This window comes from Rhinoderma darwinii, chromosome 5, assembly GCF_050947455.1.
Source record: "Rhinoderma darwinii isolate aRhiDar2 chromosome 5, aRhiDar2.hap1, whole genome shotgun sequence".
Classification (NCBI taxonomy): domain Eukaryota; kingdom Metazoa; phylum Chordata; class Amphibia; order Anura; family Rhinodermatidae; genus Rhinoderma; species Rhinoderma darwinii.
This window is the reverse complement of record NC_134691.1, coordinates 55,638,708-55,665,751: the sequence shown is the minus strand read 5'-3', so window position 1 is coordinate 55,665,751 and position 27,044 is coordinate 55,638,708. Positions and strand designations below refer to the sequence as shown.

At 38.9% G+C, this 27,044-nt stretch overlaps 1 protein-coding gene across 1 annotated transcript in view; it reads right to left on the bottom strand.

Annotated features, from left to right (window-relative positions):
- The window catches only part of CALB1 (calbindin 1), an 85,689-nt gene extending 65,293 nt beyond the window's left edge, over positions 1-20,396 (bottom strand). Inside the window, exons 1-3 of the mRNA XM_075826021.1 lie at positions 20,271-20,396; positions 19,965-20,041; positions 14,782-14,856 (exon numbers count right to left, since the gene is read on the bottom strand). Coding sequence (XP_075682136.1) covers positions 14,782-14,856; positions 19,965-20,041; positions 20,271-20,349 — 231 coding nt within the window. The 5' untranslated portion in view covers positions 20,350-20,396. The remainder of the gene's footprint in view (positions 1-14,781; positions 14,857-19,964; positions 20,042-20,270) is intronic.
- Positions 20,397-27,044: the final 6,648 nt, after the last annotated feature.

Below are 27,044 nucleotides of genomic sequence, written 5' to 3'. Positions count from 1 at the left end.
TGTGGTTATGGTGTGGCGGTATTATTCAGTAACAATATGGGGATTATTATTCAGTCACTATGTGGTTATGGTGTGGAGGTATTATTTAGTCACTATGTGGTTATATTATTCAGTAACAGTATGCGGGTATTATTTGAAATCAATGGTAATGCAAATGGAAAGCTATGGTTTCGGTCTGGTTTCCGTTCATAGGTTCCTCTGACGGAAAGGTCTGACAGAAGTCATCAATGGAACCCAGACGCCGATGTGAACAGGCCCTAATTCAGCATTTGGAGCCACACTTTAACTTTGTCCAGGGCCACACTTTGACTAAAACCAGCCCTGCCAGTGTGCCAGTCACTACTATTAAAATATTGGACAGTATATTAACACTAGTCTCTATGTGTCCTTACAACAAAGCCTACAACCTCACATATCACCATACAGCCAGTATACCTCTATATATCCTCACACACCACTATACAGCCAGTATACCTCTATATAACCTCACATAACACCATACAGCCAGTATATCTCTATATAACCTCACATAACACCATACAGCCAGTATACTTCTATATAACCTCACACACCACCATAAAGCCAGTATACATATATATAACCTCACACACCACCATACAGCTGGTATACCTCTATATAATCTCACACACCACCATAAAGCCAGTATACATATATATAACCTCACACACCACCATACAGGCAGTATATCTCTATATAACCTCACACACCATCATACAGCCAGTATACCTCTATATAATCTCACACACCACCATACAGCCAGTATACCTCTAAATAATCTCACACACCACCATGCAGGCAGTATATCTCTATATAACCTCACACACCATCATACAGCCAGTATACCTCTATATAATCTCACACACCACCATACAGGCAGTATACCTCTATATAACCTCACAAACCACCATACAGCCAGTATACCTCTATATAATCTCACACACCACCATACAGGCAGTATATCTCTATATAACCTCACATACCACCATACAACCAGTATACCTCTATATAACCTCACAGACACACCACCATACAGCCAGTATACCTCTATATAACCTCACACACCACCATATAGCCAGTATACCTCTATATAACCTCACACACCACCATACAGCCAGTATGCCTCTATATAACCTCACACACCGCCATACAGCCAGTATACCTCTATATAACCTCACACACCACCATACAGCCAGTATACCTCTATATAACCTCACACACCACCATACAGCCAGTATGCCTCTATATAACCTCACACACCACCATACAGCCAGTATACCTCTATATAACCTCACATACCACCATATAGCCAGTATACCTCTATATAACCTCCTACACCACCATACAGCCAGTATGCCTCTATATAACCTCACATACCACCATACAGCCAGTATGCCTCTATATAACCTCACACACCACCATACAGCCTGTATATCTCTATATAACCTCACACACCACCATACAACCAGTATACCTCTATATAACCTCACACACCACCATACAGCCAGTATACCTCTATATAACCTCACACACCACCATACAGCCAGTATACCTCTATATAACCTCACACACCACCATATAGCCAGTATACCTCTATATAACCTCACATAACACCATACAACCAGTATACCTCTATATAACCTCACACACCACCATACAGCCAGTATACCTCTATATAATCTCACACACCACCATACAGGCAGTATACCTCTATATAACCTCACATAACACCATACAACCAGTATACCTATATATAACCTCACACACCACCATACAGCCAGTATACCTCTATATAATCTCACACACCACCATACAGGCAGTATACCTCTATATAACCTCACATAACACCATACAGCCAGTATACCTCTATATAACCTCACACACCACCATACAGGCAGTATATCTCTATATAACCTCACACACCACCATACAGCCAGTATACCTCTATATAATCTCACACACCACCATACAGCCAGTATACCTCTATATAATCTCACACCTCACCATACAGGCAGTATACCTCTATATAACCTCACACACCACCATATAGCCAGTAGACCTCTATATAACCTCACACACCACCATACAGCCAGTATACCTCTATATAACCTCACAGACACACCACCATACAGCCAGTATACCTCTATATAACCTCATATACCACCATATAGCCAGTATACCTCTATATAACCTCCTACACCACCATACAGCCAGTATGCCTCTATATAACCTCACATACCACCATACAGCCAGTATGCCTCTATATAACCTCACACACCACCATACAGCCTGTATATCTCTATATAACCTCACACACCACCATACAACCAGTATACCTCTACATAACCTCACACACACCACCATACAGCCAGTATACCTCTATATAACCTCCCACACCACCATACAGCCAGTATACCTCTATATAACCTCCCACACCACCATACAGCCAGTATACCTCTATATAACCTCACACACCACCATATAGCCAGTAGACCTCTATATATCCTCACACACCACCATACAGCCAGTATACCTCTATATAACCTCACACACCACCATACAGCCAGTATACCTCTATATAACCTCACATAACACCATACAACCAGTATACCTCTATATAACCTCACAAACCACCATACAGGCAGTATATCTGTATATAACCTCACAGACACACCACCATACAGCCAGTATACCTCTATATAACCTCACATACCACCATATAGCCAGTATACCTCTATATAACCTCACACACCACCATACAGCCAGTATGCCTCTATATAACCTCACACACCGCCATACAGCCAGTATACCTCTATATAACCTCACACACCACCATACAGCCAGCATACCTCTATATAACCTCACACACCACCATACAGCCAGTATGCCTCTATATAACCTCACACACCACCATACAGCCAGTATGCCTCTATATAACCTCACATACCACCATACAGCCAGTATACCTCTATATAACCTCACACACCACCATACAACCAATATACCTCTATATAACCTCACACACCACCATACAGCCAGTATACCTCTATATAACCTCCCACACCACCATACAGCCAGTATACATCTATATAACCTCACACACCACCATACAGACAGTATACCTCTATATAACCTCACACACCACCATATAGCCAGTATACCTCTATATAACCTCACACACCACCATAAAGCCTGTATATCTCTATATAACCTCACACACCACCATACAAACAGTATACCTCTATATAATCTCACACACCACCATACAGGCAGTATATCTCTATATAACCTCACATACCACTATACAACCAGTATACCTTTATATAACCTCACAGACACACCACCATACAGCCAGTATACCTCTATATAACCTCAAATACCACCATATAGCCAGTATACCTCTATATAACGTCACACACCACCATACAGCCAGTATGCCTCTATATAACCTCACACACCGCCATACAGACAGTATACCTCTATATAACCTCACACACCACCATACAGCCAGTATACCTCTATATAACCTCACACACCACCATACAGCCAGTATACCTCTATATAACTTCACACACCACCATACAGCCAGTATGCCTCTATATAACCTCACACACCACCATACAGCCAGTATGCCTCTATATAACCTCACACACCACCATACAGCCAGTATGTCTCTATATAACCTCACATAACACCATACAACCAGTATACCTATATATAACCTCACACACCACCATACAGCCAGTATACCTATATATAACCTCACACACCACTATACAGCCAGTATATCTCTATATAACCTCACACACCACCATACAGCCAGTATACCTCTATATCATCTCACACACCACCATACAGGCAGTATACCTCTATATAACCTCACATAACACCATACAGCCAGTATACCTCTATATAACCTCACACACCACCATACAGGCAGTATATCTCTATATAACCTCACACACCACCATACAGCCAGTATACCTCTATATAACCTCACAGACACACCACCATACAGCCAGTATACCTCTATATAACCTCATATACCACCATATAGCCAGTATACCTCTATATAACCTCCTACACCACCATACAGCCAGTATGCCTCTATATAACCTCACATACCACCATACAGCCAGTATGCCTCTATATAACCTCACACACCACCATACAGCCTGTATATCTCTATATAACCTCACACACCACCATACAACCAGTATACCTCTATATAACCTCACACACACCACCATACAGCCAGTATACATCTATATAACCTCACACACCACCATACAGCCAGTATACCTCTATATAACCTCACACACCACCATATAGCCAGTATACCTCTATATATCCTCACACACCACCATACAGCCAGTATACCTCTATATAACCTCACACACCACCATACAGCCAGTATACCTCTATTTAACTTCACACACCACCATACAGCCAGTAAACCTCTATATGACCTCACACACCACCATATAGCCAGTATACCTCTATATATCCTCACATACCACCATACAGCCAGTATACCTCTATATAACCTCACACACCACCATACAGCCAGTATACCTCTATATAACCTCCCACACCACCATACAGCCAGTATACCTCTATATAACCTCACAGACACATCACCATACAGTCAGTATACCTCTATATAACCTCACATATCACCATACAGCCAGTATACCTCTATATATCCTCACACACCACTATACAGCCAGTATACTTCTATATAACCTCACACACCACCATACAGACAGTATGCCTCTATATAACCTCACATAATACCATACAACCAGTATACCTATATATAATCTCACACATCACCATACAGGCAGTATACCTCTATATAACCTCACATAACACCATACAGCCAGTATACCTCTATATAACCTCACATAATACCATACAACCAGTATACCTCTATATAACCTCCCACACCACCATACAGCCAGTATACCTCTATATAACCTCACACACCACCATACAGCCAGTATGCCTCTATATAACCTCACACACCACCATACAGCCAGTATACATCTATATAACCTCACACACCGCCATACAGCCAGTATACCTCTATATAACCTCACACACCACCATATAGCCAGTATACCTCTATATATCCTCACACACCACCATACAGCCTGTATATCTCTATATAACCTCACACACCACCATACAACCAGTATACCTCTATATAACCTCACACACCACCATACAGCCAGTATACTTCTATATAACCTCACACACCCCCATACAGGCAGTATGTCTCTATATAACCTCACATAACACCATACAACCAGTATACCTATATATAACCTCACACACCACCATACAGCCAGTATACCTATATATAACCTCACACACCACTATACAGCCAGTATATCTCTATATAACCTCACACACCACCATAATGCCAGTATACCTCTATATAATCTCACACACCACCATACAGGCAGTATACCTCTATATAACTTCACATAACACCATACAGCCAGTATACCTCTATATAACCTCACACACCACCATACAGCCAGTATACCTCTATATAACCTCACACACCACCATACAGCCAGTATACCTCTATATAACCTCACATACCACCATATAGCCAGTATACCTCTATATAACCTCCTACACCACCATACAGCCAGTATGCCTCTATATAACCTCACATACCACCATACAGCCAGTATGCCTCTATATAACCTCACACACCACCATACAGCCTGTATATCTCTATATAACCTCACACACCACCATACAGCCAGTATACCTCTATATAACCTCACACACCACCATATAGCCAGTATACCTCTATATATCCTCACACACCACCATACAGCCAGTATACCTCTATATAACCTCACACACCACCATACAGCCAGTATACCTCTATTTAACCTCACACACCACCATACAGCCAGTATACCTCTATATGACCTCATACACCACCATATAGCCAGTATACCTCTATATATCCTCACACACCACCATACAGCCAGTATACCTCTATATAACCTCAGACACCACCATACAGCCAGTATACCTCTATATAACCTCCCACACCACCATACAGCCAGTATACCTCTATATAACCTCACAGACACATCACCATACAGTCAGTATACCTCTATATATCCTCACACACAACTATACAGCCAGTATACCACTATATAACCTCACATACCACCATACAGACAGTATACCTCTATATAACCTCACATACCACCATACAGCCAGTATACCTCTATATATCCTCACACACAACTATACAGCCAGTATACCACTATATAACCTCCCACACCACCATACAGTCAGTATACCTCTATATAACCTCCCACACCACCATACAGCCAGTATACCTCTATATAACCTCACACACCACCATATAGCCAGTAGACCTCTATATATCCTCACACACCACCATACAGCCAGTATACCTCTATATAACCTCACACACCACCATACAGCCAGTATACCTCTATATAACCTCACATAACACCATACAACCAGTATACATATATATAACCTCACACACCACCATACAGCCAGTATGACTCTATATTACCTCCCACACCACCATACAGGCAGTATACCTCTATATAACCTCACATACCACCATACAGCCAGTATACCTCTATATAATCTCACACCTCACCATACAGGCAGTATACCTCTATATAACCTCACATAACACCATACAGCCAGTATACCTCTATATAACCTCACACACCACCATACAGGCAGTATATCTGTATATAACCTCACAGACACACCACCATACAGCCAGTATACCTCTATATAACCTCACATACCACCATATAGCCAGTATACCTCTATATAACCTCACACACCACCATACAGCCAGTATGCCTCTATATAACCTCACACACCGCCATACAGCCAGTATACCTCTATATAACCTCACACACCACCATACAGCCAGCATACCTCTATATAACCTCACACACCACCATACAGCCAGTATGCCTCTATATAACCTCACACACCACCATACAGCCAGTATGCCTCTATATAACCTCACATACCACCATACAGCCAGTATACCTCTATATAACCTCACACACCACCATACAACCAATATACCTCTATATAACCTCACACACCACCATACAGCCAGTATACCTCTATATAACCTCCCACACCACCATACAGCCAGTATACATCTATATAACCTCACACACCACCATACAGCCAGTATACCTCTATATAACCTCACACACCACCATATAGCCAGTATACCTCTATATAACCTCACACACCACCATAAAGCCTGTATATCTCTATATAACCTCACACACCACCATACAAACAGTATACCTCTATATAATCTCACACACCACCATACAGGCAGTATATCTCTATATAACCTCACATACCACTATACAACCAGTATACCTTTATATAACCTCACAGACACACCACCATACAGCCAGTATACCTCTATATAACCTCAAATACCACCATATAGCCAGTATACCTCTATATAACGTCACACACCACCATACAGCCAGTATGCCTCTATATAACCTCACACACCGCCATACAGACAGTATACCTCTATATAACCTCACACACCACCATACAGCCAGTATACCTCTATATAACCTCACACACCACCATACAGCCAGTATACCTCTATATAACTTCACACACCACCATACAGCCAGTATGCCTCTATATAACCTCACACACCACCATACAGCCAGTATGCCTCTATATAACCTCACACACCACCATACAGCCAGTATGTCTCTATATAACCTCACATAACACCATACAACCAGTATACCTATATATAACCTCACACACCACCATACAGCCAGTATACCTATATATAACCTCACACACCACTATACAGCCAGTATATCTCTATATAACCTCACACACCACCATACAGCCAGTATACCTCTATATCATCTCACACACCACCATACAGGCAGTATACCTCTATATAACCTCACATAACACCATACAGCCAGTATACTTCTATATAACCTCACACACCACCATACAGGCAGTATATCTCTATATAACCTCACACACCACCATACAGCCAGTATACCTCTATATAACCTCACAGACACACCACCATACAGCCAGTATACCTCTATATAACCTCACATACCACCATATAGCCAGTATACCTCTATATAACCTCCTACACCACCATACAGCCAGTATGCCTCTATATAACCTCACATACCACCATACAGCCAGTATGCCTCTATATAACCTCACACACCACCATACAGCCTGTATATCTCTATATAACCTCACACACCACCATACAACCAGTATACCTCTATATAACCTCACACACACCACCATACAGCCAGTATACATCTATATAACCTCACACACCACCATACAGCCAGTATACCTCTATATAACCTCACACACCACCATATAGCCAGTATACCTCTATATATCCTCACACACCACCATACAGCCAGTATACCTCTATATAACCTCACACACCACCATACAGCCAGTATACCTCTATTTAACTTCACACACCACCATACAGCCAGTAAACCTCTATATGACCTCACACACCACCATATAGCCAGTATACCTCTATATATCCTCACATACCACCATACAGCCAGTATACCTCTATATAACCTCACACACCACCATACAGCCAGTATACCTCTATATAACCTCCCACACCACCATACAGCCAGTATACCTCTATATAACCTCACAGACACATCACCATACAGTCAGTATACCTCTATATAACCTCACATATCACCATACAGCCAGTATACCTCTATATATCCTCACACACCACTATACAGCCAGTATACTTCTATATAACCTCACACACCACCATAAAGGCAGTATGCCTCTATATAACCTCACATAATACCATACAACCAGTATACCTATATATAATCTCACACATCACCATACAGGCAGTATACCTCTATATAACCTCACATAACACCATACAGCCAGTATACCTCTATATAACCTCACATAACACCATACAACCAGTATACCTCTATATAAGCTCCCACACCACCATACAGCCAGTATACCTCTATATAACCTCACACACCACCATACAGCCAGTATGCCTCTATATAACCTCACACACCGCCATACAGCCAGTATACCTCTATATAACCTCACACACCACCATACAGCCAGTATACCTCTACATAACCTCACACACCACCATACAGCCAGTATGCCTCTATATAACCTCACACATCACCATACAGGCAGTATACCTCTATATAACCTCACACACCACCATACAGCCAGTATACATCTATATAACCTCACACACCGCCATACAGCCAGTATACCTCTATATAACCTCACACACCACCATATAGCCAGTATACCTCTATATATCCTCACACACCACCATACAGCCTGTATATCTCTATATAACCTCACACACCACCATACAACCAGTATACCTCTATATAACCTCACACACCACCATACAGCCAGTATACTTCTATATAACCTCACACACCCCCATACAGGCAGTATGTCTCTATATAACCTCACATAACACCATACAACCAGTATACCTATATATAACCTCACACACCACCATACAGCCAGTATACCTATATATAACCTCACACACCACTATACAGCCAGTATATCTCTATATAACCTCACACACCACCATAATGCCAGTATACCTCTATATAATCTCACACACCACCATACAGGCAGTATACCTCTATATAACCTCACATAACACCATACAGCCAGTATACCTCTATATAACCTCACACACCACCATACAGCCAGTATACCTCTATATAACCTCACACACCACCATACAGCCAGTATACCTCTATATATCCTCACAGACACACCACCATACAGCCAGTATACCTCTATATAACCTCACATACCACCATATAGCCAGTATACCTCTATATAACCTCCTACACCACCATACAGCCAGTATGCCTCTATATAACCTCACATACCACCATACAGCCAGTATGCCTCTATATAACCTCACACACCACCATACAGCCTGTATATCTCTATATAACCTCACACACCACCATACAGCCAGTATACCTCTATATAACCTCACACACCACCATATAGCCAGTATACCTCTATATATCCTCACACACCACCATACAGCCAGTATACCTCTATATAACCTCACACACCACCATACAGCCAGTATACCTCTATTTAACCTCACACACCACCATACAGCCAGTATACCTCTATATGACCTCACACACCACCATATAGCCAGTATACCTCTATATATCCTCACACACCACCATACAGCCAGTATACCTCTATATAACCTCACACACCACCATACAGCCAGTATACCTCTATATAACCTCCCACACCACCATACAGCCAGTATACCTCTATATAACCTCACAGACACATCACCATACAGTCAGTATACCTCTATATATCCTCACACACAACTATACAGCCAGTATACAACTATATAACCTCACATACCTACATACAGACAGTATACCTCTATATAACCTCACATACCACCATACAGCCAGTATACCTCTATATAACCTCACACACCACCATACACCCTGTATACCCCTATATAACCTCACATACCACCATACAGACAGTATACCTCTATATAACCTCACATACCACCATACAGGGAGTATACCTCTATATAACCTCACATATCACCATACAGCCAGTATACCTCTATATAACCTCACACACCACCATACAGCCAGTATACCTCTATATAACCTCACATACCACCATACAGCCTGTATACCTCTATATAACCTCACATATCACCATACAGCCAGTATACCTCTATATAACCTCACACACCACCATACAGCCAGTATACCTCTATATAACCTCACATACCACCATACAGCCTGTATACCCCTATATAACCTCACATACCACCATACAGCCAGTATACCTCTATATAACCTCACATATCAGAAGGTTCCTAGTAAACAGATCACTTGCATTCAAATGCTGCCAACGATACCCACAATCGTAACCCTGTAATATATTAACATTTCCTTTCTCTATTTTTTTTAACAGCTTGACACTATTGTATATTACATGGTAAAATCATTATATGGTACAGTGCTCATCAAGAGAGATTGATGTCATATAAATATAGAGACATTGCTATAATATGAGCTTATACATTATACATGAAACCTTAAATATACTGTAAATGTAGGCAATATTTATGTATCTTGTCAATGATGCTGTAGCCACAATGTAGGTTATCATACAGAATGTATAGGATTTAACATTTGATATTGAAATTTCATGCAAGGCTTTCTAAGGTATGTTTGGTGAGTGATTAAATTATACATTGTCTGTGTACATTAAAGAATATATTTGGCAATGCATCTGTGAGCGCAGCTGTATATTCCTATATTATTCATAGGAAGAGTGCTTGTGAATACATCACAAGTCATAAGGATTGTAAAATCCACTATATACCCCTTATTGCTAGACGTCATTGGAATAGGAACGGCGCTGTGCTTAGCTGCAGGCCGAGTTAATTTAAAAAATATTGATGTGTTTTAAGCAAGATTTGTGCTAAAGCGTTAAACACACATAATATTGGAAAAGTCGTACAGATTTTAATTGGGCAAAATTTGGGAGAAGTTTTCCTAAACGAAAGCTAATGGATCGTCAACACAAAAATTGCATTTCCTGTAAACAGAAAGCTGCAACCCTTAACACAAATCTCCTTTAACTCCCTTAAAAGGAAAAAAAAACATCTTAGGAATTATCCATATAGTATGGCGTTGCGTCCCTTAAAGGTGTATTCCCAGGATCTATATTTATCACCTATCCACCGAACAGGTAATAAGTGTCTGACCGCTAAGATCCCTACTGATCTCTAGAACAGTGGTCCCAAGCCCCCTATTCATCCACAGTGAGGAGAACATTGACTGGTGAGGTGGATGAGCATTGGCTGTGCTGTTACATTCAAAATCTATGGGACTAATGGAGAAAGGTCGAGTACAATGCTCAGCTGTTTATGTCAGTCCCATAGACATTAAATGGAGCGGCTCATTCAAGATTCTCCTGCAGGGGGAGCAGTGAGGAGGAAGGAGGGATCGCGACTCCCGTTCTAGTGATTAGTGGAAGTCCCAGTAATCAGACACTTATCACCTTTCCTGTCGATTCTGAGAATACCCCTTTAATACATTCTTAACCTCTCTGCTCTCCTGACACTTCTGTTTTAGTAAATACTTGTATTCCCCATAAAATAACAATTCTGGATCATCTTTTCTTGTGATTTTCCTCTGTTATTCCTCCTGGAAATGTACCAACTGGGTGTTACCATTCCCCTTGCCCATGGAGCATATCCCTATGCCTGCTGACGCTGTCCAATCAGTGCTTACAGTGTCAGACTATGTAGGGAAACATCTTATAGACAAGGGAAATAGTAACGTCCAGTTGTCAAATTATTCATACATTTCCAGAAGGAAAAATATGGAAATGGCACAAAGCACAATTCTAAGAGATGGAAAATGCAAGTATTTACTAAAACAGACATCCTGTATCAAGAGAGCTCTTTTATTCCAAGTCAGGTCTTTAAAAGTATATTTATGTTACTACCCTGTGGGTGATGCTTAACTGCTATTTTTTCCTTAGTGATGGCTGCTTGGTAGCTTTTCAGCTCTGCTCCATTAGGGCACAAATATGCCCAGTAATTGCAACTTAGCTGCATGGCAGTCTAAACAGGATAGGAGGTCTGAAGTTGTCTGAAAGACTCCTGCTTTCCCATGCTTTACACTGCAGCTTTTTATGTTCACATGCGTTGGTGTTGGCACAAGACCACCATACACTCACCGGGAAATCAGAGGATCTTCCTTGTAGCATGGAGACTTTGGTGTAAATGCCTATTTAGCAGTTAGTCTAAGTGTCTGGGCGAAACCAGCATACTGTGTTATGTTCAGTGCAGATCGTTCTTTAATGCTGACTTGTTGCTGCCATAACCATACCATACCATACCAACCATACCAGTCATCGACATCTACATCTGCAACATTTACATCAAAGTCTCATGGGCCAACCATTTTTTGCTGACACACTCACCACCTGCAGATTCTGTCCTGCTCCTTAGTATAGGTAACTATGTTCTGGACAGGTCAATGTGAGTGTCCACAATCAATGATGCTCTTCCTCTTCATATAATCTTCTAAACAACCACATCTACGCTTAACTGTGTCCACGGAACTGTCATTAACCGGTACAATTACAGAGGCAGAAAGTGTCTATCATCAAGTTCTAGATATAATTGCTGCTTGTTATGGAGACTTGCTGATAATGGATATTTACAGCATTGTACACAGTTATAAAGTGTAACGTAATATTCTGCCTTATATACAAGCTTGTCATTATCTACAAGATGTGCCTACATTTTTTTTTTAGTAGCTCTAAAACATTTGTAATACGCCATCATTTCAACATAATGAGCACTTGATACAATGGAGGTTTTTAAGCATCATTGTCTAACATTTTCCTGTAAGTAAAGCGCCACCTTTGACTATATAATCAGCAGATCTAGAATCTAGCATGTATGTTATATCTCAGATACCTTCCTTTTTTTTTTTTGCATTCATTTTTACTATTTTTTGCTACTTGGAAACCATCTGTTGGTAGGCTTACTGCTGTTATTAAAACCTATTATATGTCTCCAGTTAGTACTAAGAGGTCGTTAAAATGTGAACATCTAGTACCTGTAAAAACGACTTATATGTTAACAACCCTTTTCCATATGCTCTTTTAGGGCATATGGGTGTCATAAGAGAGCGTCACCTGCTAGTGACCCCCTCTATTAGCCAGAGCAAAGACCCACTGCAAAGACTCAGCGGTATCATGGAGGACTTAATGGGTGAAGGACTCAGCAAAAGACCATGTATTACATAATCACCAATGGGTGCCATGTCATATCACATTTCACTTGCAGTGGTACAATATAGAGGCACATAATAAGAATTGTCACACTACCGGGGGGTCATTGTTTTGCCCAAATACTCTATTGGTTCCAGAACTAGGAGCATGTGTAACACTGCTACATCCTACCACACCACTTTTGGACATGTATGTGGAAATGAGCCCCTTTCCTGCTTCTGCCCCATGGTTTTCAAGACAAAAGCTCCGCATTACTCCCCATCTGGAGTAGAGATGGGGCACGAGCATAAAAGGGCAGGGGGGCAGATTTCACTTGGGGCCACCATATTGTACAAGGTGTGCACCAGGATAGAAGCACGGGCACTTAAAATGTTTCTATAGCGCCCTCCTTCTTCAATGTAAACCATGGTTACAAGTATTTTCTAGTGAATTTATTTAATGCACTGTCCTTGAATTTCCGTTCATGGAGAGAAAATGAGATCAAAATGTAATTCAAATTCTCTTTGCTAATAAATACTGTAAAAAAATAAGGCTATTTTGACTTAGCGCCTCCATCCAATGTCCCATTACCCTGCTATGAGTTATTTCTGCTTTCCCTAAAGAGAAGCTCAAAAGCCTTTTGCTCTCAGACTTACAACACGAGATAATGAATATGCTTCCTTTATACTGTTCCTTGCTAATTTTCTTGAGCTCTGTTCATTTTCTTCATGGCTGAATAAATGGATGAAAAGTCACTAATTTATACAATACAATTTATCCTGCACATCGGACCATTGTGTGTGAGCAAACCATAAAATGCATCTAAACATTGGTCATGAATCTTACCTCTACTATCCCGATCTTTCCATCACTGTTCTGCCCATATTGCTCCACAAAGGCTTTCATTTTATCTGATAATTCCTGCAAACAAGAAAAATGGCAAATTTACTGGAGTCTGAAGTGAACTGCACTAATGTGCTTTTTATAAGTGCTACAATAGCAAATAGGTCATGCTTTATTTTAAAATACCCGATTCAGGGTCCATTTAGTTTAGTTTTATTAGGTTTTGTTTACACATACCCTGGTTTAAAGGGGTCTGTCTGATTCATAGATGAGTCGAGAGTGGAATTATTATTTTGTGTTAGAAAATGCAGAATAGTGAATATTCATTTAATATTTAGGTATAAAATCTGTGCTGATTAATTTCATAATATATCTTTATAGGAGTCGGAGTTTTGTTTGTCTTATACAGAGCCCCAATCCCCATATTTCCTGCATAACAATGGAGGTAAAGGGGTTAACATGGATTAGAAAAACGTGGCTGCTCTCTTCCAAAAACAGTGCCACACCATTGAAGTGAATGGTGGTAATATTTTTGGAAGAACGGTAGGTATGTCTTTCTAATTCTGGACAGCCCCTTCAAATTATAAAATTGAGACTGCCTGAAGCCACCACTAGGGGGAGCTTACTGCATACAATTTTTTTTTTTGCTTTCAAATAGAGCTGTATAAATCTGCTTACACATAGCTGTAAATCTTATTTAGCAATTTAGTAATTTCAATATTATTTTCAATTCAAGTGTATCATAAGCTGCACTAATTCATCAAAATTAAGAGGTAACAAAAGTAGAAAATGAAATAAAACTGATGCAGTCAGAGGGAGATAGAACTATAAAATATATATATATATATATATATATATATATATATATATATATTTACATATTTTTAAACACTTCACTGACGTTGAATTTTCTGCAGGGATAAGTACTGATAAATATTGGTAACAATAGTTCAGTTTAGGGGTGGAGTGACCATTTGGGCATTAGGGGAGTGCTTGAGTGCCCATGACCAGAATGGGACTGCAGCCCATCAGTCAGTTAGAGCACTTATTAAAACTTAAGTGCAGAACCTGTAAAAAATGCATTTGCATGTAAAATACATTTTATTAACTAAACTGAAGTGAACCATGTATAACACGGTTAATGGGGGGCCCATGACCTTTAATGCCCAGATCACTCTAAAGTCCGCTGATGGCGCAGTTCATACAACATTTGCTCACTTTTAGGGTAGTCTAACAAAGGGTCACAGGAGCGTGATTGCCTTTTGGGACTTTTTATCTTATAAGAAAAATTGCCAAGGAACTTTCAGTGCTGCATAGTCTTGTGCTACAAGGTCAAGAAATTGTCACAGCCAAACCATAAAGATAAAAACACCAATAATTCACGGCTAGATACCTCAAGATTCCTTCCTGTAACAGCCAATGTTCTGAAGAAATTGTAAGTGCAGCGACAATATAACAAATGTACTTGCGCCGTTACCAACTAAAGCAGATACCAAGATTCGTTTTTATAGGGATGTCGGGTACAGTCAGGTGTTCTTATGATAAGATGATAGAAACTTGCCGTATTCCTTACATTCTGAATTATTTGTACTGCTGATTTAACATTATTTTTTTTCCTGGACTATCTGCTCTGAGATGTTACATTCAGTTTAAGCAGTTGATTAAATGAAAGACTTCAATATATAACAATAACTAGATTGTATAACCGTCTCAGCAATTTCCAATAAAAGGCAATAGTGGTAGATACCCAGTAACATGTCAAAATGATTTGTAGTCAATGCTTTGGTCTTTCCATAAATGTTGAGTGATCTTTTGTATTAAATATATGAAGAAGGAAGAGGAGAAAAAGGAAATGTCAGGGAGGGGGAAAAAAAAGAAAGAAAAGGCTGGAAGAAGAAAAGGAGGATGAATGGGGTTATTGGTGTGGATAGAAGAAGGGGGGAGGAGAGGAAGGATAGGACAAAGGAGAGGAAAAAAGATGAAAAAAGGATAGAATGAAAGGAAGTAATAAGTAGAGTGGAGAAGGGAAGGGAGAGGAAGAAGAATAAGAATAAGAGAGGAGATAAGGGATGGATATTGAAAGGGAGAAGGAAGGAGAGAGCCTGGAAGATGGAAAGAGGGATAAAAGGGCTAGAAGAGGCAGTGGAAGTATGGAGGAGAAAGGAAGGGAAGGGAATGGAAGGGAGGAAGGAGAGGAATGAAGGACAGGAAAAAGGAGGGAATGGTCAGAAAGGAGAAAAGGATAGAATTAAAATAAGGAAAGTGGAGAAGGGAAGGCAAAGGAGAGGAAGGGTAGGGAAGATAAGGGATGGGAATAGAAATTGAGAGGAGAAGAAAGCAGAGTCTTGAAAAAGAAAAGGGAAAAGAGTGGTAGTGAGGGTAAGGGACGTGGAGGGTTCAGAAGATAAAGGAAGGACAGGTGAAAGGAGAGGATGGAAGAAGATACAATGAAAAGAAGGGAGTGGAGAGGTTAATATAGGAAGTAAGGGGAGTAGAATAGCGTATGTAAGGGAGGGGGAGGAAAGGGAAGGATAGAGGACATGGGATTGGAAATTGAATAGGAAAAGAAAGGAGACAGGGAGTGGGAGAGGGGTTAGGTAGGGTGAAGGAAAGGTAAAAGAAGATGAGAGAAGAAGAGGAAGGATAGATGGAATGAGATAGACTTCTAGAAATAGATTAGTAGGTATTCACATTCTTAAATGAACGGGTAAAGAAAAGAACAAGTGAGAGGATCAGAGGAGATTAGATAGGTTGACAATATTGGTCAGGAATAGACAGTTGGTGAATACCTGACAAAGAAAGGGCCCATGGTTTCTTTGCCATTCAGTTTTGAATATTTACTTTAGTGTCCAATGGATCCTGTATAAGAACAATAACAAAACCATTCTAAAAAGAGAGCCAGGAGAATGAGCGTCCTGTACGTCCTGTAAACCAAGGTCACCCATCTATCTGTCTGGCATTTGTATATATGTGATCTATTTGCGTCAGTGAATCACATTTCTAAAAGCTAAATGAACAGTTCAATGGTCCTCTAGGCTCAATAAACATTTATATAAGCTATGCTAAATGACTTTGTAAGAGTTTTAGGAAGTCCTGGATAACACTAAGATTGCCCTCAAATCTTGCTTTACTAATATTGAATGGTCATTATTTTGGGGAACACCCACGATAAACTAGAGTTCTATAGCTTTTTGTCAACTTATTTAATTGACATTTCTGCTCTTTAATATAGTGTGAGCTAAAAATCAGTCCTCCCCCAAGTCATGATCTCAGTGACATGGCTGCAGGCAGGAAGGATTGTTTAGTTATTTACATATACATAAGCATACAGGGGACCTCTGGGCAGAACAAGTGCATTATTCTGTATGAAGATATGTCAACCTGCTGGAGAGAAATGTTAAAGCTAAATATTGTCTCCCTCAGCAGCAGTAGGAAAACAAATATGACTACGTTGTATGAACTTTAAAAAACGAAATAACTAATGTATTCTAGTAGTGTTATCTATCTATCTATCTATCTATCTATCTATCTATCTATCTATCTATCTATCTATCTATCTATCTATCTATCTATCTATCTATCTATCTATCTATCTATCTATCTATCTATCTATCTATCTATCTATCTCTCTCTCTATCTATCTATCTATCTCATATCTATCTATCTATCTATCTATCTATCTATCTATCTATCTATCTATCTATCTATCTATCTATCTATCTATCTATCTATCTATCTATCTATCTATCTATCTATCTATCTATCTATCTATCCTGTGTATTTATGTTTTAAACTATATATAATAAGTTCACAGAAATATTAGTCAGCATTCAATAACACGTGTCATTTATTTGCTAACATTGCTCAATTGTGCCTAAGCCTACAAAAAATACAAAAGCATAGTAAAATTAGCATCCAGCTAAATAAAGTAAATTAGCAACTCCGTAAATAAAATATCTAAAAAAAAGTTGTGACTTTCCTGCAAATCCACACGTCTGGACAATTAATCAATAAGTCCTAATTATTTTTATGTAACTTCAGTGCAAACATTACATTTAATGAATGGACATTGCAAGACCATATGGGTGACATCTATACACAGCAATCTCTGAAAGTCATGATATGAATCCTGCAGATTTACAATGCATCAAAAGCCACATCTAAAAATACCATCTCATAGGGATCAAGCCTTCCAGTCCCTCATGTCCTTTTAGAGTCTATTTTAAGTGTCTACAGTAAATAGTTAACAGAATTCTTTTTACAAAAGAAATCATATACTTAACATTTTCACCAGTGACTGTCATTTAGATGGACATCAAGTAGTCAAAAATTCAAAGAACAAGGCTTTTATATATATATATATATATATATATATATATATATATATATATATATACATACACATACATATACATATATACATTTATTTATTTGTACACACACATATACCAAGTCATTAGATTTCCAGACATGAGATAAAAAAAATCCTGCTCCTGTGTCTCAACCCCTAACATAAGGCTCTAGGGGATGGAGCAGGTGACAAGTGATACTTTAAGTAGATGCTGCAGTTAAACTTAAATTGATTTAGACTTCACCAATCTTAGTTAAGGGGAGTGTCAATAAGCATCAATACATTTACAGCTTCTGCAGCTGTGGTTGACATAACACTAAACATATTTATAAATACATACATACATACATACATACATACATACGTGCAAACATACATACATAAATACATACACTCATACATACATACAGCATATACATACATACATACACTCACTCATATATACATACACACAAATATACATCATATACATACATATAAACATACATACACACTCACTCACTCACTCACTCATATATACATACACACAAACATACATGAACTCATACATATATACACTCATACATACATAGATGAATACACACACACACACACACACACACTCATTCATACATACATACATACATACACTGATAGATACACACACACATACATACATACATACATACATACATACATACATACATACATACATACATACATACATACATACATAGATAGATAGATAGATAGATAGATACACATACAGAGATAGATTTATTAAAGATTATTAGAAGGAAGGTCCACATTTTAGTACAGAAATAGCAATATATATATATATTGTATAGCCACATACCAGTCCTGCTTTCTTCCTGGCTTGCTGGAGCTCCTGAATAAAGTTCTGCAGCTCTTTCCCTTCAATGTACCCATTGCCTGAAAACAGATACCAACACACAATGAGATCCACTCCAGTGCACTGTGAGTAATAGACAACTACCTAAGAGATGTCATTAGTCCAGTATGTAGATAAAGCCAGCCTGGAAATGACAGCAATAAGAAGAGAAAGAGCTTTAACCGTTTCTATGCCAGGGCATTGCATCTCTCTGGCAATGAAATGGTTATGCAGGCAGAGGATATAGTTTAAAGAGTAGAGGATATTCACCATCTGTATCATAATGACGCCAGATTTCCAGGAACTGTGTGGCTGAGATTTCCACTCCTTGGAGGTGAGTCTCTGCCATAGTGTAATGTGCTGCTGAGGCTGCTGCTGTCCTTGGTGCTGAAAGTAGCTGCTGCTTGACTTGAAGTTGGAAGCAGCACCCAGCAGTGTATATATGGCAGTGACAGTCATCAGCCCTCCCCCTGCACCTCCCAGGACACTCCTTTTATTCCATTCCTCTGTCAGTTTTATGTCTACTTCACCTTGAGTGCCTCCACCTTTCCTTCCTGCCTATAGTGACCTTAAAGAAAAGGGCCACCGAAAAAGTACCTTTTATATATTAATGAAAAATGACAAATGTAACAACTTTTTAGTGCAAATTTAGCAGAACATATACAGTATAATAGGGATTGTTGGTAAAAAAAACAATGGGGCAGATCTATTAAGTCTGTGTTAAAGTTAGGATAAAACTAGACCAGACAGGCAGAATCTGCACCATGGTTATCACAAAGGCGAACAATATGAATTTGGCACAACTCATTGAACATGTTACACTTTTCCCTCCCCTTTGCCATCTCCAATATTTTGTGTCAACAGGATGGTAATTTATTTTGCACATCTTACGCCCCTTTTTCTGGACAGGGAGGCATAAAAAGTGTCTAAAATACAAGAGAAATTGTAAGCCACACTTTTTTTGTGCAATTTGTTTCAAAATGCTGGCACTTTGTGATGAGTATATCCAAAACACACACATATATATATATATATATATATATATATATATATATATATATATATATTTATATCTGAGCACAATATACTTACCCAACGTCCCTTACCAAAAATAAATACATAAAAAGTGACCATCAGCATGACTAGATGGAAATAATGGTCCAGATAATGTAACATGTTACAATTACATAACAATTTCTGATCAATAATGTCCAATAGAATTCCTTTTTGGCGCTGTTGATTATGACTTATCATTTAGGTGCCAGACACGTGGTAACTATCAGGAAAAATTCCCATTATCATTAATATTATCCAATACCCCATAGTTTTAATCATTTGGGGCTTTTTCATAGGTTAATATTTTCCTGGTCTAATGAGAGGCATAGAACTTCTTTAAAAACAATCATTGGTAAATTTGCTGGAACCATCATCAAGCATCTGACATGTTGCTGTTGGGTTCGCTCACTAAAATGTTTGCCTTTTGGATGAGGAGAACTGGAAAACACCTGGTATTGACCAATGTAATTTGTCTGATCTCACACAGCGATATCCAGCACTAAGTAATATCGTAGGGGCTAGGTGTAATGTAAAATGGTCATTCTATATAGACTCACCTGTATGAGTTGTGCAGGTTCATCGGCACAACTCAACTTTTAAACGCATCGAGTCGATTGCCGCTGGTGTGCATACAGTCTGCGGGCCTTCGGAGTAGACTCTAGGTGTTTTCTGCAAAAATGAAGATTTCCCGTAGTCTGGATCAAATTGATAAGGATTGGGGAAAAAGACTCCTTCGTGGGGCGCTCTTGTGCTGGTATAATTCTTTCCTGTGTTCCTTCCAATGATATCCCCAAACAGGTCCAATAAAAAATAGGGTTTATTGCAAATACAGGTAATGAAGCTTGACAATTTGTCTGGCAGGAGAGATTATGTTATATGACACCCCAATCCACGTACAATCGTCTCACCTCCAGTATTGTGTATAATGCAAAGTGAACAAACTTATATGAGGTCCAAAACAACAATTAAACGTGGTTCAAACTCCATATGCATATACTAAACTTATACTCGAACTAAAAGGAGTCATGCAAACCAAAATACTGGATTCATGAATATATTTAAAATATACATTTTATTGGATACATTTTAAAATCTACATGAACAATAAAGTATGGAACAACATTAAGCCAGTGTACACTTTGGACTGAATACACAAAATAACATACATGGATAGGTATCAAGCTGTGTTTAAAAGTATATGGTCAAATAGGTATATAGGTATATTACTGTTTTCATTCAGTTTTAAAATAAATTCTTATCTACATGTAATATATGTCTCTGTTAGCCACCTATAAGTAACCTTGATGATAGGCAAGCTATATACCTATTTGACCATATACTTTTAAACACTCAGCTTGATACCTATCCATGTATGTTATTTTGTGTATTCAGTCCAACGTGTACACTGGCTTAATGTTGTTCTATACTTTTTTGTTAATGTAGATTTTCCAATAAAATGTATATTTTAAATATATCCATGAATCCAGTATTTTGGTTTGCATGACTCATTTTAGGTCGAGTATAAATTTTGCATAATGCAAAGTGTCTGGTGTACCAAATTATCAAATATTCTGGATTTTTGTGTGGTCATAGAAACATATCTAAAACTCGCTTGTAAGGGTTTTGGGAACCTTCCGGTTAAATGGAAGAGGAGTTTCTTAATTACTGATCTTTGCTTGGGCTTCTGTATCTGGTCTTGTGAAATTACATCTGTGCCAGATTATCAGATTTTTTTGGAATATCATATGCCAGATTAAGCACACAAAAAAATGGCGACAGCACACTGCGAACACCAATGTAACCTAAACTGCTAAATATAAATAAATATGCATTACTGCTAAATCTACTAACAATAGGGAGGTTCTAAGCACACATATTGATCAAATTGTGTGAGCCCATCTGCCACGACAAGGAGATCTCTATTAGGTGGGGACCTACTTTGCACATACACCCAGAACTGGGATTAAGCACACATATATCTGGGGATGGTAGCAACCAGCATTAAACTAATTAAAATCACCCAGGGCAGAATGGGAGGAGTGCAAGAACAAAAAATGGAGGCAGTCGCTAACCCCACATATATGAATCACATAACAACACAAACATTTGAACAGGGTGGGTTTACTGATGACAACTTCTGTACAGAACTGTGGAATATGATGGTGCTATATAAGCAACATAAATAAATAAAACTGGAGACACAAGCCCATTAAAAAACAGCAGTCCCGTCATCTTGTTATCAGAAGCCTTCCACTTATAGAAGGAATGGTTTGGGACCTAAAACTACGATATGGAATTGCTTTCCATGCAATGAATGTATTCCATGCAGTGAAGTTCATAGCTCATCCAGCAATACCAAGCAGACACATAGTATTAAAAATATACCGTGCAAGTCCTGGACAAAAACCGGTTCTTCAACTAGAACCTATGAGTGTAGAGTTATGAATGAATGATCCATTATATTACAGCATGAGTTGCTCTTATTTTCCGGGATCGCTGACTGTCATGTGAAGGTTGCTGACTGTCTGGAAAAAAGTAATTATACCACAAACTTTAACCTCTTAGTTTTATTGTTTTTCCACAAACATATCACCAGTGACTTTACATTATTATCACATTAATCTTTATAACTGCGCTCACTAAATCTACTTATGATGATTGAGGTGATATTATTAAACACATTGATGGAAATACAGATAACACAAAGTCTTCCTGTTTAGCAGAAGCCATGTTTTTATATGTAGGGTAAACTTCTGGTCAGTTTTTTTGGAGCCAATATAGCACCAGGTACCAGCACAGCCCAGTGGGCACACTGGCAAATTAATTCACATTTTTCTGAGCAGTGATACAGTAAATTCTTATGTCAGGTTATCACTAAAGTCTGTTCTGTTGTATGTTTCAGGATGTAGACGGCAGCGCATCCTCTGTACGTTGAGAATTTGTCTTACAGCTATTGTTAGAAATACTGGACGGGGCCTACAATGTCTTGGCTCATCTGTCTCTGGCACTATGTAGGCGTTCTAATGGTTAGACATATAGTATGGGCCATGTTATGACTGTCATTACATGTAATGTATATGAAGGCTCTACCCTTATGTGCACTTCTATAAGTGGTATTACTATATGGACAATGTTAAGATCAGCTATGTTTAATTAAAAGGGGTTGTCCGATTTCAGCAAATTAATGTTATTTTTTGTATAAAGTTATAAAATTTTCCAAAATACTTTCTGGATTAATTCCTTTACGGTTTTCAAGATCTCTGCTTGTTATTATTCAGTAGGAACATTCACTATTTACTTCCAGTGGATACAATTCTGTCCATGGTCATGTGATGGACACACAGGAGCTGGGATTGTTACAAGACACAGCTCTGATACACATACTGTAACGAGCCGTGCACCTGTGTGTTCATCACATGACTATGGACACAATTTAATTCCTGATGAACTTTAGCAAACTACCTATGAACTCTTACGGCAAGAACAATGGATATCAACATCTAATAAATCCTAGCAACAGGACAAGACACACACGTCTGGTACACTTTCTTAAACATAGGGTTTAGACTGGTAGGTAAGATTTTGGAGGTACATATGTCCTGTGTAGCATTTTCGTTAGGGTGACCTTTGCTCAGTATCTTGCAACACTGGTGCCATTTCTGAATTGACCTAGAAAGGCCCTTTTCCCCTTCCCACTATATGACATAAAAAGAACTGTAGAAAGAGACATAATTCTCCTCCTAAGTGGTGTATAAAGCAAAGAGGATTCTAAAAAATGTATATCTGTAAAACTACTCAACAAGATGTATAAAAAAAGAGAATTTTGAATTAGCTATCATCCATGAATTAGGTGGGAGGGTAGACATATGATAAAAGAAAATAGGTTATCAGAAAATGACATAAATAAATAAATTTTTTAATTTTGTTTATATATTTTTGTTTATTTAACTATCCATATAGAAAAAAAATCTTCCCGTTTTCACGCTGGCCACTAGCACATAAACAATAAGCTAATACAGCTTTGCTGTGTAGACTAGGGCAGGGTCAGCAGAGAATGGAAGATTTAATGACAGCTCTATTGTACTGGATAAGGCAGGATGCTAACACTGTACTCCCTGGAATTTTATAAATAATAAAAAATAAATAGCTACAACATTTAAAAAAAAAAGAACAAACACATTGGGGCAGATTTAGTAATGTGTCTTACTCTACAATATGTCGAAAATGCACCATATTTTGGCGTTAATTGGCTTCAAAAAGGGGGCATGGTTTAGAGAGAAAGGGTGTCACTTGGTAGAGAGGGGTGTCACTTAAAATACTCCAATGTGCACCAAAAATGCGCTAAAAACTGGCACAAAATAAGCACAATTAAAGTGGTATAAGTAAGAAAAAAGTGTCTAACAGGTCATGCAAGATGTGGGAAAATGATCATACAGCAAATTTGGGAATGTTGTGACTGCCTGGACTAAGATTACGCTGTCTAAGGCCTAATGCACACGACCGTGATATGTTTCAGTTCAGGAAAGTAGTCCCGCGGGGAGGCAGGGACACCTAGTGTCATATATAACTACGATGCTAGGAGCCCGGCTCCCTGCACTGTGTTCGGTCCGGGAGATGCAGCCGACATGCTGTCCGTATATCACGGACCGAACACGGCCACATGCATGTGGCCTAACTGTTAGACAGCATTAGTGAATTTGGGACAGTATTTCTCTTGTACTTCTAGTTAATGAAACTAAAATTAAATACATGAGGCATGATACATAAATGAAAATATAATACATGAGACATTTCCATTAAAGTGTGAGAATTTTATCAGTTTAATTTGAATCAAAAAGTTCTGGAGCTTTGTCAATTTTTCGGGTCTCTACCAGGAGAAATACCTGGGGTTCAGTGGGTTGTGGAAGAGTGGGGTGGCCGGGGAAAGGTCTGTTTGTATCCTATGATTAAACAAAACAGTCATATTTAAAGGGAATCCACAGTTGTGGGAACACAAATCATCCTCACTCTTTCCAGTACAAATTGTCAAAATGTTGTCACAGATGGTGACTCTAGGAGAAAATCAGAGGACTTTTGGTCACATCTTTCCTCATAGCTACAAAGGACAGAGAGGCTTATATTGATTTCTATATAATTATTTCTGTCCTTACAGCTGTAAGCACATAACTGAGCTTGACAGTGTATTACCAATATATGTTTATGGCCTTTTAGGATTTGTTTATAGCCCCTGTAAGTAAGACTATTAAAATATGTTTATCTGACATTTTTCTGCATATAGCCCAGAAGGGATATGGTGAGTCCTCTTTAAAATCCTGGGACAGCCAGTCATAATCTGATAAGTCTTCTGAACTCTTCATCTTGATGCTGCTATTCATTGAAAGGTATTGTGTTATTGGGATATTGGCTATGATACAGATTGGATTATATTACATGTTGTTAGCAATTCAGAATTTATTCTTAATGCCTATTGATTGAGCACATACTGTACCTAAGCTCTTTTACTAAAGCGCTGCATAAACCTGACCTGTTTAGGGAAAAGTACAAGTTCATCAATAATAGGAAGGTATAAGTTGAAGGGTACATACACCTTTTCAAGAATTTTCTATGGTACCAGTGCATTTAAAATAAAGAAAAATGAACGAACATTGCAAATACTCTTACCCTCTCTTCTTGCTAACCTACAGACTTATTTGCAGAAGCAGAGGGTCAAGATGTAAGCAGGGAATGCCTGGCATTTCAAAGCCCACAGGCCCACCATGCATGCTGTCCAAAGTCAGACTGGGGTACGTCGGGCTTCCTCTTTGTATGTTCTCTTGCACAACAAGTGAATGGGAGCACCGCTTTGCAGGAAAAATCAGCGTAGTGGGTGCAGTGCTAAATATGCGCTGGGGTCCCTTTATTCTCTGAATCATAGGGGGTCCCATAGGTCAGACCACAACAGATCATAAAGTGATGGCATATCATAATTGTTGAATGCAATCTGTGGGG